At 41.2% G+C, this 17,318-nt stretch overlaps 3 protein-coding genes across 5 annotated transcripts in view; 2 read left to right on the forward strand and 1 right to left on the reverse strand.

Moving 5' to 3' along the window:
* Positions 1-6,512, forward strand: part of zmiz1a (zinc finger, MIZ-type containing 1a) — a 118,751-nt gene extending 112,239 nt beyond the window's left edge. For 2 of the 3 annotated variants that reach the window (XM_086121835.1, XM_086121837.1), the window contains 7 exons: positions 728-888; positions 975-1,042; positions 1,605-1,673; positions 1,753-2,039; positions 2,111-2,316; positions 2,716-2,991; positions 4,159-6,512. In XM_086121835.1, the coding sequence (XP_085977961.1) occupies positions 728-888; positions 975-1,042; positions 1,605-1,673; positions 1,753-2,039; positions 2,111-2,316; positions 2,716-2,991; positions 4,159-4,266 (1,175 nt within the window). In that variant the 3' untranslated portion in view covers positions 4,267-6,512. The remainder of the gene's footprint in view (positions 1-727; positions 889-974; positions 1,043-1,604; positions 1,674-1,752; positions 2,040-2,110; positions 2,317-2,715; positions 2,992-4,158) is intronic. The other variant, XM_086121836.1, reaches the window with a different exon arrangement.
* A 1,157-nt stretch (positions 6,513-7,669) lies between these two features.
* ppifa (peptidylprolyl isomerase Fa) lies at positions 7,670-10,016 on the forward strand. The gene is made up of 6 exons (XM_086121434.1): positions 7,670-7,902; positions 8,006-8,036; positions 8,102-8,190; positions 8,278-8,374; positions 8,895-8,970; positions 9,167-10,016. Exons 1-6 carry the CDS (start codon positions 7,759-7,761, stop codon positions 9,300-9,302), a joined length of 573 nt encoding a protein of 190 aa, XP_085977560.1. The 5' UTR covers positions 7,670-7,758; the 3' UTR covers positions 9,303-10,016.
* A 784-nt stretch (positions 10,017-10,800) lies between these two features.
* Positions 10,801-17,318, reverse strand: part of zcchc24 (zinc finger, CCHC domain containing 24) — a 39,760-nt gene continuing 33,242 nt past the window's right edge. Inside the window, exon 4 of the mRNA XM_086121433.1 lies at positions 10,801-15,097. Within this exon, the coding sequence (XP_085977559.1) occupies positions 14,984-15,097 (114 nt within the window). The 3' untranslated portion in view covers positions 10,801-14,983. The remainder of the gene's footprint in view (positions 15,098-17,318) is intronic.

The raw sequence follows: 17,318 nt of genomic DNA on the forward strand, positions 1-17,318 counted from the left end.
GCGGGCTGTGTATTTGGTTGCTGGGCTTTGGGTTGGGCCTCACCTGACTTCAAACGTTTCATCATCCCACTCCTACCGTGCCCAAATGCAAAACGGAATTTACAAATATATATCAATGCACAATATGCAAAGATGCAAAATAACAGCACATGGCGGTGTCGCATAATCTGGAGGATTTCACAATCATTATTTATCCACTAACATTTAAAAGAAAAAAAACTATATTAAAAAAAAATATATATATATATATATATATCGAAAACACATACGTACCGGCGCGTACCGATACCAGGTATCATGCCGAAAAAATATTCAACAATATACAGTGTATACTTAGTTATACATTAATTTATACTTAGAATGTGATACATTTTTCTAGTGTCATGCTTAACGATTAACAGTTAAACCAGCATTTATTTTGCATGTATTTTGAACAACGGCTAACATTTTGCACTTTAATTTATTGCAAATTAATCCTGTATTCAAAGTTAGTTGTTTGTGTTTTATTTTGGATTTAAAGTCTTTAATTGCTGAGCGACTGGTTTGCCTCTAGTCAGAAATAAACCAAAGGTTTTTCATTACACATATCTGTCATTGGTTTAATACAGATTTTATGTTTCAAGAGTGCCAGCGGTATCAGTTACTTGGTATCAGTGAATAATCAATAGTTCAGAACTGGTATCTGTCTGAAAGACATAACTATTAGAATGAATCTCTCTTTTTCCAGTCAAGAGGAATTTCAGCAGTGTGGCGGCCTCGGCGGGCAGCACCACTCTCAACGGGGAGGACGGCGTGGAGCAAACGGCCATCAAAGTGTCGCTCAAGTGTCCCATCACCTTCCGCCGCATTCAGCTGCCCGCGCGAGGCCACGACTGCAAACATGTGCAGGTTTGTGGATATCGAAAAAGTTGTTTATCGAAATTAATTCATGTAAACACAGTAAGTGATCATGTTGTCTTCTGTGTCGTCCGCAGTGCTTCGACCTGGAGTCTTACCTGCAGCTAAACTGTGAGAGAGGCACATGGAGGTGTCCTGTTTGCAAGTATGTCAAGTTTTTAAATTTTAAACAACAAACTTTAAAAGTGTAATATCACCAATCACCACTAGATGGCAGATGTGTCTTTGTTGTCCTTACACTGGATTTATACCCTATGCCCTATACTACAGCCCTAATATTTTTGGGCAGATTTGGAATCATATGCAGGACAAACATGGTACCTCAATAATATTCAAATTGTGGGTGAGTTGATTTTTGTGGGAAAAAAAATGTTTCGCAGTTTTGTGCCATCCATGAATGGTGATTCTTATGCAAGAGAGCCCTTTGCACCTGGAATTAATTTTTTTCCCCATATTTGTAATAGCATGTTTTTCATACATCTGGTTAGCATGTGTGTGCTCCACTGTGGGTCTCCAATAGGACTGATTACAAAAAAATGCGGCCCACTCCAGCATTTAAGTTGCCCATCCCTGCTATAGACTAATGTAGTAGCTCCACAATGTTGTCTTTGTATCCAGGGAACTTTTATTTCCGCCCAGTCTGCCTTGATTTTCTCATAATAGTCATTCCTACCTCATATTGCGTTGTCATCTTTTCCTCCTTGTAGTAAAACAGCATTACTAGAAGGTCTCGAAGTGGATCAGTACATGTGGGGGATCCTCAATGCCATCCAAAAGTAAGTTTGAAATTGAAAATACGCTTCGTTCTGTTGAGTGCAGGCTTTGAATTAACGCTTCTAATTCAATCGTCAACAGTTCGGAGTTCGAGGAGGTCACGATTGACCCGACGTGCAGCTGGCGGCCCGTGGCCATCAAGTCCGAGCTGCACATCAAAGAGGACCCCGACGGACCGCTGGCCAAGCGCTTCAAGACCATGAGCCCGAGTCAGATGACCATGCCCAACGTGATGGAAATGATTGCCCAGCTTGGGCCTGGAAGCGGGCCAGGAGCCGGCCACGGTCATGGACCCGGTCCCAGCCCTTATCCCCCGCACCACCCTGGCCAACATGCCAGTGGAAATGGAGGAGATTACCCGGGAGCAGGTAATGAAAACTGTAGTCATATAATATAAATTTCATGAGGTCACTAATGCGGTTTGGTTTGGTCTTTGAAGGCAACCCTTACCACAGCCAAGGGAACTTTGACTTTCCTCACGGGAACCCATCTGGAGGCGGTGGAGCTGGAGGTGGAGGAGGAGGAGGAGGAGGGGGCCCACCTATCAGTGACTTCATCCACGGCCCTCAACTTTCCCACCCGCCGGATGGGCCGAGCGGTCTTCTGTCCCAGGACAAGCCCCTCAACCACGGCATGAATGACACGGTAAGTAGCGCTGATGATACTTTACTTTAACGCTGAGGACAAAAGAGGAACATCGGCTGAGTTTGAAATTGTTTATTCCGACTTCTCCCTCGTGCTCCGACAGCGCAAACAAAATGCGGAACTCACGATACAGAGCACGATATCAAGTCAACGGCGAGTCATTTCAAACACAGCCGAAATGAAATGAGAGGCTGAGATTTTGCTTTGTGGGCCGAAGCAGGACGTGTGCGCTCACATGCTCGCCATAAAGTGTTGCAGCTGTATGTGTCTGCTCATCACAGCTTCCATTTTCAAGGGCCTGGTTCACATTATTCACGCTGGGACTCATTTCACTTTTCCCCTCTCTATACATCCCTCTCTCCATCTGCTACCCTCTGTCTCCCTCTCTGGCTCCTGCAGATGTCCCATCCCGAACCGTCCCATAACTCCATGCAGCCCGGCTTGCATGCTTCTCCCCACCCCAGCGGCCAATCGGGGCCCTCCATGCATCACGGCGGCAGCGGCCAATCGGGGCCGCCCTTGAATCACGGCGGTGGTCCGTCGTCTTCGCAGCCGTCTCGCCCGCCGCCGCAGCCTCAGCCGCCTCAGCCGCCCGGCCAGAATGCTCACCCGCACGCCGATCTGACATTTAACCCCTCGTCAGATGGCCCGGACATGCCCGAACCTTCGCTGGATGTAAGTGTGTGTGTGTTTGTGTCACCCAAAACGCAGCGGACAAAGCTTGATGTGGGAAAAACACGGTTAAAATTATGCAGTTTAAGGTCAAACATTTTCCCACATGGTATTTGGGTTCCGATACCAGACATCATATCACATCTTTCAAGGTATCAGATACTCGTGGTGTTGATTGCTGATACCAGCTACCGATACTAAAGGCAGAAAAAAAAATTATCAAGTGAGTGCTCCTTGGCAGTAGTTGGCGTGATACTGCAGTCGTTTGACACATCGGCGAATCATCTGCAGTCACAATTTTCTGTCATTGTGTTAAAATTAAATTACATACAGTATATCAAAAGTAATTCAGGTATCGGTTCCCTGTATCGGTCAGTAATCAAAGAGGGAATACTCATACTGGTATCGGTCTGAAAAAGAGTGGTATCGAACAACCCTCGTCATTATGAACATTACAGTACGGTTCATCTTTATACGGTGCTTTCACAACAGCTGTAGCTGTCATGAAACACCTCAAAATAGCGGCCAGTGCAAAATCTTCTGCTCGAAAGCTGAAAAATGACAGGAAAGGCCTGCGAGAATAACACAACTTTGCGTGTGTCTACTGACTCCCGTTTAACATAAGTTTGAAAGTGATTAATTCTGAACACAGCCACATATCTTTTATAAGAGGGGTGATGTGCACACTCTTGCCACCACCTTGTCTTGTGTCTGTGCATTTGTGCCTCTCAAATTATTTTTCCTCAAATGAATGGAAATGACATTTCTCAATTTTTATTGAAGGAAAATACCTATCTGTAATATTACACTTCATTGTGATGACAATTTAATGATTGCGGCACTGCAATAGAGTCATGCAGATCAACTTAAAAATCATTTAAAGCAACTAATGTAAGAGACTCTAATTCTTAGTCATGTAGCATTTTTTTCCGAGGATAAAGAATATATGCTCGTCAGTATTGTTCTACGTGTTGCTCAACTGTATGTTTTCAAATATCTGTTCCTCAAAGCATTGTAACACCACGACAGATGTTTTTGTTAGCCCATCATTGGTGTTTCTCACTATGTGTTAGCATTAAGCTAGCGATGGCTTGTATCTCCGTACTTTTCAACCGTGTCATTGGTGTCGCAAAAAATCCTGACTCTCTCCATTTATTGGGTCGTTCACAGCTGCTTCCAGAGCTGGCCAACCCGGACGAGCTCCTCTCGTACCTGGATCCTCCCGACCTTCCGGCCAACAGCAACGACGACCTTCTCTCCCTCTTTGAGAACAACTAACCTCCCGCTGCCCCCGTTCCCCACTTCCTCGTTTGAAGCTCACCTCACAGGGGGACGCGTTTGACTGTCCGGTCCACAGACACGTCTCCCACTTTTGACACTTGAGACTGTATCCCATGCGCACACGTGCACACTGTCTTTCTAGAAGATGTGCTGCATGGGATGGGGGGGGGGGGGAAACATATGGGAATGCAGCTCATCCCTGCACATGTTTTTGTGTAAAAATTCCACCAACAACATCCACGGCCACGTTGGCGGGCACAAAAAAAAAGAAGAGAAAAAAAAGGCAACGTCATGCAAATGTATATAGTTGATATACATGTCTAAGATACTTTATCAAGTGTGCAGCTATTCTTATCACTTGTAAACGACAAAAGCCTGGAGACAAGGAGACGATTTTCTTTCTTTTTTTTTTTATATCTAAGCATGATTTGGCTTTTGTGGGAAAAACAATTCTTGTCTGTGCATCTGTCTACTTTTTGCAAACATGTTCTTCCAAGTACGGCAGCTCATGCCGCGACCTTTGAACCCACGGCCCTCCCCCTCCCTCCACCCCTCCAGAGTGCACACGGCAAATGGAGCGCACGACCTCGCTGAAAGGACGAATAGTGCAGTGTGTGTGTGTGTGTGTACGTGTGTTTATGTGCGTGTGGTCGTCCTGCCTGCAGCAGATGTAAAGAGGGGAGCAAATCCACCGCCATGTCCTCCTTCCACTCCGCAGAAGCTCTATTTATTATCATGTCTCTCTTCCACATCTTTTTTTTTCTTATTATTTTGCAATTGTGCCAATGCGTCCTGTTGATTGTTTATCCAATCGATATTTATTGCTCGAGTACATCTGTTGTTGTTTTTCTACATCGTCGTCATTTTCATGTGCTTTTTTCTTTACTTTTTTTTCTCCCTTCTCTGTCCCCAAAGCAGATCTTTCCTATTTTTGGTAACTGTATTTGAACGCAGCATCTGTTCCCAGCATCATGCAGCCTCCTTTGTGTGTGTGCGTGTGTGTGTGTGCGTGCGTGCTTGCGTGCGCACAACTGTTGTATATACGCTTTGTGAATACTTAGTGACTGTGCAGTGCTGTGCCCATCTATTACTGTCAACTTGACATGGTACTGTGTCTCACACACACATACACACACACATGCACACACACACACACACACACATACACTATACAAATACTGTACTCACAAGCCCACTTCCAAACTGTTCCAAATGCACTCTGGCCTTGTGTGTATTGGTGTACATTTTTCCCCTTTGCCACCCTTTCTTTTTTGTTTGTTTTGTTTTAAATGTGGTGTGTTGGTATCGTGTCTAAAATAAGTGTAAAAGCAGCTTAGAGGTCCAAATGTCCACCCCCCCAAAACATTTTTATATAATTGGCTTTACCTTTCAACAATTCAATGTTGTTTCAAAAATGCATACTTTTATGTATTTTAACCCTAATTTTATGTGGTTTTAAATGAATTATCATTTTTTTGCTTTTCAAGTTTGATGCAGTCAATGAAGTTGAAAATGTACTCGTTTTTCACCCCATTTGAGTTCCCCCCGAACCCCAACCCCTTCATATGCAACCAAATATGTTTTACTTGTCAAATATTGTTTTGAGTTTTAATGTAAGACGATGCACTGCCGCATTGGGATGTTCCCTACACAGTCAGTTTGCATCTCTGTCCACTTCCAGCCAATGAGATGAGAATTCATGTTCAAAAAATAATAATAATAATAATTAAAAGCAAGAAGCAAGGGTGGATTGCGAGGCCGTGACTGTGAGGGGATGCGCGTGTGCGCGCATGTGTACATATTGTAAATGACAAATAGAGACCCATTAACAGAAATGTATTCATTTTTTTCTCCAGAAGGAGTGTGCATAGTGTATTTAGAATTTGTAAAGCTTGCATCCTCCTGTCAGATGTCCCAATTGAAATCATTTTTGACGATCGCAGACCTCGCTAACGTCGCCTGTTCATTTGTGTAAAATACTTTATGTCAACCCTCCCTTGCATGGGGGGGGGGAGCCCCTGACACAAAATACATTTTTTTCCCCCTTGTGTAATTATTCTGTGTATTTCTCCATGGCCTGTGTACTTTATAAAGGTGCTACAAAATGATTCACACCCTTCATTAGGACTTGGAGACAAAGCTTTAGAGTTTGTAAAGGAGAAAAAAAAGTCATAATAAAATGTCCAGTTTATAGTTTTTATGCAATTTGGCAAACAATGCTATAAAGGTACAATCTGAAGTGATTGGCACACGTGGCAGTTGTCTTTCTCTCTCTTGGTGTTTGTACATTCACTCATGTACAATCAGTTCTTATTGGTCAGACAAACATTGTGATTTTTAGTCTTGCAAATCTGTATGTAGTTAGATGACGTGACATCCTAATATTTATCTAATAAATATGTATTCCGATGAAACACAATGTTGGACGTGCCTCTATATACTAAAATTTAACTCTTTCTGAGTGTACTATACACAGGAAACAAGTCATAAGTTTTAGTAGAGGCTTGAAAAATCACTTTGTCACGAAAGGGAAGCTGCTATTTACCGTTTCTTTCATGATTCATACAAGATGCACAGTACATTTAAGAAAAGAAAATGTGTAAAATTCCACATCATGAACTACCCAACAACTTCTGACAATGTGCTATAGACAAAGATGTTAAATAAGTGCTAATTTCCATCGGTATTAATATACGGTATATTGCATTTGAACACCCAGTTAAGTTCTATTATTGCACATGATGTATTCTCCATAAATTAAAACGTACAGTATGTAATATAAATTCAAAAATCAAGGAAAATAGGGTGCCATCTTCATCGCGAATCTTGATGTAAAAAGTAATAAATAGAAAGTTATTAAAGGCAATATTAATGTTAGTAGTATTTTGAAATAAATTAACATGTAATAATTATTCAGGTTTTTTCTAATATTTTTAATTTTGACAAAAATATTCAAGTAAAGATTGAATTAACTACAAATTAATGTTCCTTTTTTGTACTTGAAGTAGAATATTTGGTTTCTGGTATTTTATCTTTTATTATCATCTCTTGTTAAGAGAAATATTGTAGTCACAGCATATAATAAGGCGTATTACTAAAATGACTGTTATTTAAGGGTGCTACTTAATTTAGTATTGTATCTTCAAACAATGCAATTTGGGAAAAAAAACGCAAGGTGAGTACGTTTATACGTTAAGCACTTCTCACAGGACTCACGAAGTTAAATTAAAATACAACAGAGAGTACATATGATAATTCAATTAAAAATATATTACAGCATGCGTAAATCGTGTTTCAATTGAACCCAATTAATACTTGCACAAATTAAACGAAATAAATGTTAAAACGTTCTTGCACTGCCGAATTCTGCCACACGATGTCGCTGTTAATCTTCCACTTCCTGTCAAGGCTGCGTGACGTTTCACTTCCACAGAGCATCACCTCTGCCCTGGAGATGTGCTAAGCTAAAGCTAATAGCTCGAGGCAAAGATGTTTGTCGTCAAAAACCGAATCAAATACAGCCCTCTCGGCATTGCCACAGTGAGGTTGCTCTCCTCGGGTCCGATTGAGAACCCTGTCGTTTTTCTGGACATCGAGGCGGACGGTGAGCCTCTGGGGAGAATAATAATTCAGGTAGCTAGCTAGATAGCCATTTGTTAGCATCGTTCGCCTCTCTTTGGTGTCCCCTGCAGGGCGTCTGTGAACACATGTGCTTCTTTATGTGTTTATCTTCCAGCTCAATGCCGACGTGGTGCCAAAGACTGCGGGTAAAGTCAACATTCTCAGGTCATTCCAACTGTGTTAAAGATAATAAACGTGTTTTATTTCATAGAGAACTTCAGAGCTTTGTGCACAGGAGAGCATGGCTTTGGCTACAAGGGGTGTGTGTTCCACAGGATCATACCACAATTCATGTGTCAGGTCAGTTAACTGTCAGACTGACTTTAAAAATGACTTCTAATGTTGTTTCTTCCTAGTTTTGACGGTGTGTGTGTGTGTGTGTCACAGGGAGGAGATTTCACCAAACACAACGGAACCGGAGGGAAATCTATTTACGGAAAAACCTTCAAGGATGAGAACTTTAGGTTAAAACACACCGTAGCAGGTGAATCTCACAGTTCTATTATTTTATCATTATTATTTTTTAGTTTTTTTTATTTTAAAGATGGTCTTTCTTGAAGTCAGGCGTGGTTCATCTGATCGTTCACATCTGCGTACAGTAAATCCTCACGTGTGGTTCGTTATCCACCCAATCACAGATTTTATAACAATAACAACTCAACTAAACAATTCAGCCCAACAGTAACAATCTTGCTTTGGTGCCATCTTTTTGAAAATTTGCAAGCTCTGCATATGATACAAGACAATAGTTCTATTTGTAATTTGCTGTGTGTGGTTCTTTTTTGTGTTGTCTGTTTTATTTTTAGCTGTACACACTGTATACCCTGCATGTCCACTAGATGGTACTACTGACATTTTATTTCTGCTCTTTTCAATCACAGTCTGACTGACCTACTTACAAGTATCCAAATGAAATTCAATTTCAAAAGCCTTTTTTTTTTAATTTAATTGTTTTTTTCCCCCTAACAATAGTCATCTTGAAACATTGTTTTCATTGTGCGCAGGGACTTTGTCAATGGCCAACTCAGGCCCAAACACAAACGGCTCCCAGTTCTTTATCAGCACCACCAAAACCGAATGGTAAAACCTTCATCTTTAATACGTTGTTAACAGAATCAAAGTAAAATAGTTGTGGCAGATTGCAGCCATAAATTGTTTATTTCAGCCGTAGACTGAAAATGTTTAGTGTTGGTGTCAAAAGATGAAAATAAGACAAAAAAAATCCAAAATGTAATCTTGTGTGTGTGTGTGGAATCCCTTTGTGTTTTGTCGGCAGGCTGGACGGCAAACACGTCGTGTTCGGACAGGTAACGTCAGGTATGGACGTGGTCTCAAAAATGGAAGCCTTTGGTTTACACGATGGCGGTGTGATCAAGAAAATAGTTGTGGCAGATTGCGGGCAAGTGAAATAGATTTCCATGCGGACCTTTGGATAAAAGGACTTCTCATAAATCTTTCTCGCATCATTCATCTGATGTGTTGGCAAGTTCGGGGTCATCCTTTTGAGTCCAAATCTTCATATTGTGCAATTCCCCCGGCCACTTCCTGCCAAATAAACGTCCGATGTTCCCGCTCTCTCGGCCCACTCTGAGGACATTGGCTCGTGCCCCCGCTGCTTTGCAACCTTCCTGGAAAACAGCCAGTGGCTTTTTTTAGACTCCATCGCTTCCTGTCCATCCCAGCAGGAAGTGACATCAGGTGACATCCATGCGCCGGCCTCAATCTTGCGCACCAGAAAATGTCTTTGGGCTCATATGTGAGGCTGGCTGCTTGTGTTGCTTGTCAGGCTGGTGCTTTGTGTAAGTAAATAATAGAGATTTTTTTTTTGAGCCCCCCCCCGAAAATAAAAACCATCTGCATGCTGACCTTCCACCAGCGTTTGTTTGTGCTCTCACGTTACACGGTTGCTGTGGAGATGCTGGCACGTTGTTCCGGCTTGAGATGTTGTAACAAACTTGACAGAATTTGGGCCCCCACCCTGGCTTTGAACTTGGCTTGTTTGTTTTGTTTCAGCATAACAATCTCTGCTGTCGTCACACATTTTTGTTTTGACAATTTAATAGCAGCTCTATTTCTAAAAAAGTGTCCATGGTTGACCTCAAATAAAGTCTAGTTGTTTTAGTTGACTTTTCCTTGTTTGTGTTTTTTTAAGCCTGACAGTTTTGTCCGAATACTGATTGGTATTCAGAATTGATTGTAATTCCCTTCATCTTGAATTTGGCCCCGGTTCCATCTTAGTGAAATAACCCCAAAGCTTTCTGCTGCCGCAAAAACACTTCAATGTGGGTATTACGGTGGTCCTGTGATGTGTATTCACACCAAACGCACCTTTTGAAATTATGACTCACGTTTTCTCACATGTATTTGATTTGGGAGTTTTCAAGTATGTTTTTGCAAAAAAAAAAATTAAACCATTGTTCAACTATTTTTCAAATTGATAGAACATACAGTATATATTTTAGAATTTGGTTCCTGGTTTTGGTACGTAACATGTCAGAAAATAGGCAAAAATGTGGATCATTCCAAAGTAAAAGCAGATGTTTGTAAATGTCTTATTTTTATTCAACAAAATGATGACCAGTCAATCAGAAATCAGACCATATTTACTGCCGAGAGCCCGAAAGTCTGAGGATTTAGACAATTTTAGGTCTATTAATCGATTCTCAAAAATAATTACAGATGGATTTGTCGATTAATCATTGCACCACTACTCACTCGATACTATCAAGTAGATTACAACATGCACATGTTGTCAGAAGGCAACACAGCTATTGCAAACGTTTGGAAACTATTCTGTGTACTAATTATGAACCAATGACCAAAAGAGCTTCCCCGAGTGCGAATGATACCCACCATGTGCTGCTTTTTGATGCTGATTCAAACAAACCAGACACAAGTCCAAACAGAAGGCAGACTTTCAGCCAGACTTTTATTCATCAAAGGAGACATCACTAGAGCACTAAAAAAATATTTCCTAACTAACAAATAAGGCACATTTTGGAATGCCGTTTCATGGACATGACAAACAGACCCACAGTCAGTCAACTCTCAGAACCATGAATGTCCTTTTTCTCAGAAAACCTCCCAAGAGTCCTTTTTTAAAATTTGTATTTGTTTTTTTAAAACGTGTTGCAATGTTATGTAACAAGTGATACACACATTTAGTTGTTACCACACGACATATATTCCGTAAATAGTATTCAAAAAGCTGTAATACTGGAACCAAAAAAAAGGGGGGGGGGTTTAAATAGCAACATATGTTACATTGCACAAATGTAATACTTCATTGGACACACATGCACATGCAAACTCAACTGGTTCTTTGTCGTGAGCTAACAGCTAGCGATAACACTGGAACATCCCATCATAGATCAGCTCAAGGCAAGCTGCGTCTCACAGTTTTAACGTGCTCATACAGTGGCGGCGAGACATTCTGCATGTTAACACAACATCGTACTTTTCAGCCGCAAAACGATTATACGTCTGTATACCAGCTCATCATTAGTAACGTTAATGCAGATTCTTTAACTACAAAAAAAACTCACAATGACTTATAACTGAGAAAAAAAAAGTACTGTACCAGCTTTTTTCTTTTCTTTTTTTTTTAAATTTATAATAATCTAAGTAGACATCAATATTTTCTCCGTAGTGTCAATTTGTTTGCATATTCTATACAAGAAGTGTTGTTAAAAAAAATCATAAATATTTCTGCAGGTTATTGTAAAACAATCCAAGGAGAAACAAAACTCCCAGCTACGTTTACTTCTCAGCAAGGGACCTTCTTCCTCACCCCCCCCTTCCTCACACACACACACACACAAATATTGCATAACACTTCCAAAATGACAGCCATCAAATATATACATAAACATTTGTTCATAAAATATCTGTCATAACTCGAGTTGCTATAAAATGTTCTACATTTTGCAAAATACACATACCGGTACTCTGTATACGCTCATTTTTTTTATAGGCTATATATACTGCAAAGCGAATACAAAAGTCAAGTATAAATGTGAATTCAAGACAAAAGAAGAGATTTTTTGTTTGTTGTTTTTACTGCTTCCGTTTGCTCCCAATGTGCCGTTTACAATGACACCAGGCCGATTTTTCAACTACCGGTATGTTCAACGCTACACTACGGTTACGTCAAAAAGGCATCACGGGCGATGTTCGAAAGGCCTTCAGGTGTCTTCACAGTGCAGGGGTGTTGAACCATTTTCATATACTGTATATATTTTCATATATGAGCCGTTGAGCGGCGCTGAAACATTGCATTGTGGGAAATGTCGGAACTGACATCATTGCTAGACTTGTTACATCAGTCTGAACAAACGCAACTTTTCTTCCTCAATGTAACTTGTACAGGGCAGGCACGTCATTTGTCAAAAGCAAGATGTCCGGTTGTACACATTATGGGTGCCTACTGTACAATTGAACATTTCAACTTAGTCTCTTTGTGCGGATTCAAACAAAGTTTAGTGTGTTTTTTTTTTTTTAAGATGCTCAAAAGACAATGTACATTTCAGGACATAGTGTTCAGTTCATGTTTATCACTGATATTCAAGATCACAAGCATCTAAAGAGCCCTTTGAAGTACATTCAGAGATGTTTCTAAATAAAGATAATTGCTGGAAATGTTCGGTTTTCCTAATTTTGGCGGGGTGTGTGGCTAAAACGGGGCACAGTGAAACGAGTTAAAATCCCAAATGAGTGCAGTTAGCGAGCTCGCTAGCTATGCCCACACCCTGAAAATCTTCACACAATGCTACATTTTAGAGAACAGTTGGGTGTTGTTATTGTTTTGTGTCATTCAGGCACCACCAAAATATGTTGGAATGCACAACACTGTGGCCATATTGTATAGTGAGCAGGACATATGTCCTCAAATATCTGTTAAGTTGGGTGAGCCACAGGCGGAATGGTGCGTGCCGCCGTGTTTAATGAAACATTCCCCAAAGTGTCTCTGTCATGTGGACCTACACACACACCGAGCGAGGAGGTTCGTGGTGGTTTTCCGAATCCTGTTAGCTCGTGAGCTAGCTGTTGGTTGCCTCTCCACCAAGTCTGGGAAAGACCCCGCAATGATACAGTGCGATCTAGTCCACTCACAAGAATATTTAGATATTTGATTGACTCGCTGATTTGTTTCAATCATTCAAATCCGGCAGGGTTCTCAACACTCTTCTCTGCGGTGCGTCAAATTAGTAAGACAATTTTATTCTCACTTTACAGGGGTGTAAATGCGTAAGAAAGTTGCACTTGATAACTGTCAAATGTCAGGGAGACCCCCCAGAGCAAAAAAGACCAACCTCCATTGTTTTTTTTTAATTATTTTAACTTTTCCACACCTCCAATTCCATTTATGGCAACTCTTCTATGTAATTTCACACTTTCTATGCATCACAGTGAACGCATCTACTGCACCATCTTGACTTCTAGTTGTTTCTTGAACCCATCTAAGGCACATCCACGATTTTACAGTGTAAAAAATAGTACGACATTGCCATTTGTCGAGCTAAAAAAAGAAAGTAATTAGAAAAAAATATTTTCTATGACGATGATCCTATGGCAGTTTCTATCAATTGGAAATATATCTTCTGTAGTTGATCCTATAGTACTGTACATTTAAAGTTAAAATCATTCGAAAGTAATCTCTCTCTACCCAAAACCACCTTGGTTACATTCCATAAATCCTTCCAATTGACAGACGTATCCGGGCCACACTGAAAACAAAATAATATGATTCTGTCACCTTTGTGAATAAAGTCATAGAATTACAATAGAAAAGTTGACATTATGATATAATGCGTGTCTTCAGTTTAATTTTATTTCCCTGGTTTCTTTCAGCCCTGTGTTGGTTCATTGTTGGTTCATTCTTGTCAAACGTCAAACTTCATTCCCATCACAAAATTGATCCCACTGGAGTCGCTTAGCATTAGTTAGTTTTTTGGGGGGGTTTCTCGTACTATTGCTAAATTAGTCTTGTAATGACATAATGGCTACTTTGAGTTAGCCAAACTTCAGTCTCATTGTGACTCCCCCCCCCCCCCCCCCCACGGCAGGCAGTATTGTAATATTTCTGGTAATATTACATTCAATTTTCACATAACACAAAGTTTCAAGTCTTGTACAATGTAACATTATTCTCGAAACAATTACCACTTAGATCTCGTGACATTACATTTTTTTCATAATTGTAAGATTTTTTTTTTCTTTTCAGAGTGGCCCAAGAATTCCTTCGTTTCACAGTAACTCTCTTGCTCCTCCCTGTATTTTTTTTATGGGGGGGGGGTTGTTTTCTACTTGACCAGCCTTCAAATGGCTGCTTTCCCGCCAACCTTCATCAATCCTCTTTGCACTTTTTATACCGCAATCAGCTGTTGCACCACACCGTTTCAGTATTTCCCATTTCGTTTCACGCACTCCGGCAAGCTTGAAACTGGCACTTAACCCCACTTCAAACGACGACAAATATATTCAGCATATGCATAATGAGCAATTTTTGTTTTCAAAAACTGCATAAATGGTCACTTGACATAACGGAGCGATACTAGGCCTACAGTAGTTTCTAAAGACATGTGGAAGCATATACATATATACATAATGAATGAATATATGTATATATATATATATATTTTTTTCCTGTCCCATTTCAAAGTCAAATTGCACAATAGACGATAAGAAAATAAATAGGCCACATGCAAGCTTGGGATGTATGGCACATTATCCCTCAGTTAATTCACAGTAAATAAAGATGTGCTGTTGACCCTAACTGTGGCAATGTCGCGTCGGCGTATATATACACACACAATGCACGGGCACACTTCACTTGACAGGGAAATGGAAGGCAGATTTTTGTAAACACAAAGGTGACAAACCCCAAAATGAGGTCATCTATGACTGGAACATGAGCCTAATGAGAAAATGCTTGAGTGGGCTTTCCTGCACAAGAAGCTGATTTACACAAATATATTCCTCTGGTTTTTCCTGAATGTCATCTCTTAACACCGTGACTAGATTTGAGGGTCGATGGAGCGGAGGATGACTGGTAAAGCGTTCTTGGCGCTCGGACCACAGCGACGGGAGACGTTTATTGCACGCGGCGGCAGTAGTAACCCAGGACTTTGCATTTCTCACACAGGTGTTGCGGGTGCTCTTTGCTCTGGTCGGACACATCCAGGCCGTCGGGCTTCTCCAACGGACGCTGTGGGCGCACAACACACACAAGAGCATGGGTGACTCAAGTTCAACACATCATAAATCCCTGTAAGTTTATCGCGCCTATTAGGGTTGGGTTCCCTCCCAAGTTTTAAACCAGCCAACGGGGGCTGAGCACATAAAACAGATATGCACCAAATAGTTCAAGCATTCATTTGATACAGTGCAACTACTCGAACAGTACATGGCAATTTTTCTTCTGCTAAGTGGGCCCGATGAAAGGAAATTTGTCCTGATATTTGTGCACTGGTGGTGACATCAAAATGGGGAAAAAATGATGTATGAGAAACCATTATGCGATTTAAAAAAAAAGTGGTTTGGGCTGTTAGTTTACACAGTAATGACATTTGGGTGCTTGACAAAGCTAGCTAGCATTTAACATCGGGTCTCAAAATTGCCTTTTTTTTTAATAACCTTTTCAGGGGCAGCTGTAACCACAGTGGACAGTTTATCATGTTATCAGGTTACACGGTGCATAACGATAACGATTCTTAACTCATTCACTCCCAAAGACGTTTTTAAACGTCTTTTCAGACTTGGTCTAGAATTCTTAATCTATCATTTCCGTGTAAAGCCTATAAATGACTGAAAATACAAGACATGCGTGTTAACATTGTCGCCTGCCTGAAACGTTTTAAAACCCAATTTCAAAAATGGTTTTATGAGATTGTTTTTGTATGAATGATCCCAAAGCCCCATGCATGCGGCCGACCTTTCCATTTGATCCTTGAGCAAGAAAGTCAAAGTAGCCCCAGGTTTCTCAATTTAAAAGTCACTTGACTGTTTTTGTTGATTTGTTGTTTTGCTTTGTTCTTAGAGTCAACACAATACCACCTGAATTGGTTCAATAAGTAATGATGAATGGTGAAGTGTGGTTTATGGGATTTTTCTTGGGGTGGGGGCGCAATGTTTTGTGGTTCGTAAATCCCGTTTGTCTTGACCCCTGCATTCGCGAGTATCAATGGAGTAGCATAGAACAGCCTTAAAATTTAGTGTCATTTCTGAGTGTTCCCGCAAGGAGACGTGTGTCTTGTAAGATGTTTTAAGCGGCGCCTCTTTTTTCAGCTGCTTTTATGTGGATGATTGGTGGACTATTATTTGCAACGTGAGGCGGGGGAGTGTGGGAGAGGGGGGGTGGTTGCATGGCCCCGCCGTCTGTGGAAGTTATGCGCTTGATCTGAAATGCCAAATATACTACCGCCTGACTGACTGGCCTTGCTATTTCTCCATCTCATGCATATGGATGCGATTGGAAAGGGCAGATTTAATCCATTTATGGGGATTGCCGGCTGGCATGACGGCGAACATAATCAGTGTGTGATATAGCTCACGCTCGGAAAATGTGCTTTCTCTCGCATGAAACAAAGGCGAGTCAAAGTGGTCCACTTGGTGAAAACAAGATGGTTCGTGAGATGAAAATTGAAGCCTGGCTAGCTTCGTCGTCCGTCTTTTTTCTAGACCTCCTTAACATATCTTACACCACCAGCACGACGGATGAGGGACCTATAAAGTTGTAAAGAGTCTCACAAAGAAAGGGTACGCCATACTGGAGTGGAAAGATGATGTTTGTGTTGAGTTAAACACAAGTCAGGTCTGGCCTGCACGTTTCTCTGGCTGCTGCGGCTTCCTCCCACATTCCAAAAAAAGTATTTAGCTTCATTAAAGACACTAAATTATCCATAGGGGGGAATGTGGGTGGGAATGGTTGGTTGTTTATACATGCCCTGGATTTAGCTAGCAACCAGTCAAGGGTGTACAGTATATCACCTCTCACTCCAATCCATGACCCAAATGACAAGCGGTATAGAAGATTTCAAATGATTACAAGAATACATTTTACAATAAAAGGCTAACCTCTTAATAAATGCTTCGTTCTCTCGACGGCTGAATAAATATCTGCCTCGGCCACAATAGGAGGAAATACGGTTAATAGCATGATAAAATCTCATTTGGGATGACCTTTCCATTGTTTGGTCATGTTATGCCTTATACTTGTAGCGACGCCACTGGAGTGAAGCGCGCCTCAGCAATCGATAGTCCGCTGCTCTCTGCTGAGCGCGAGCACGTACGCACGCGCTTCAACCAATCAGCGTGAGTTCGAGCACGTACGCACGTGCTTCAACCAATCAGCGCCGACACAACTCACGTCACAGATCAAGGAAGCTTTGAACAACGACAACAGCTAAGCTAGCTAGCCGACACGACGC

The sequence above is a fragment of the Hippocampus guttulatus genome, chromosome 10, assembly GCF_054856545.1.
Source record: "Hippocampus guttulatus isolate MCC_2025c chromosome 10, RoL_Hgut_1.0, whole genome shotgun sequence".
Lineage (NCBI taxonomy): Eukaryota > Metazoa > Chordata > Actinopteri > Syngnathiformes > Syngnathidae > Hippocampus > Hippocampus guttulatus.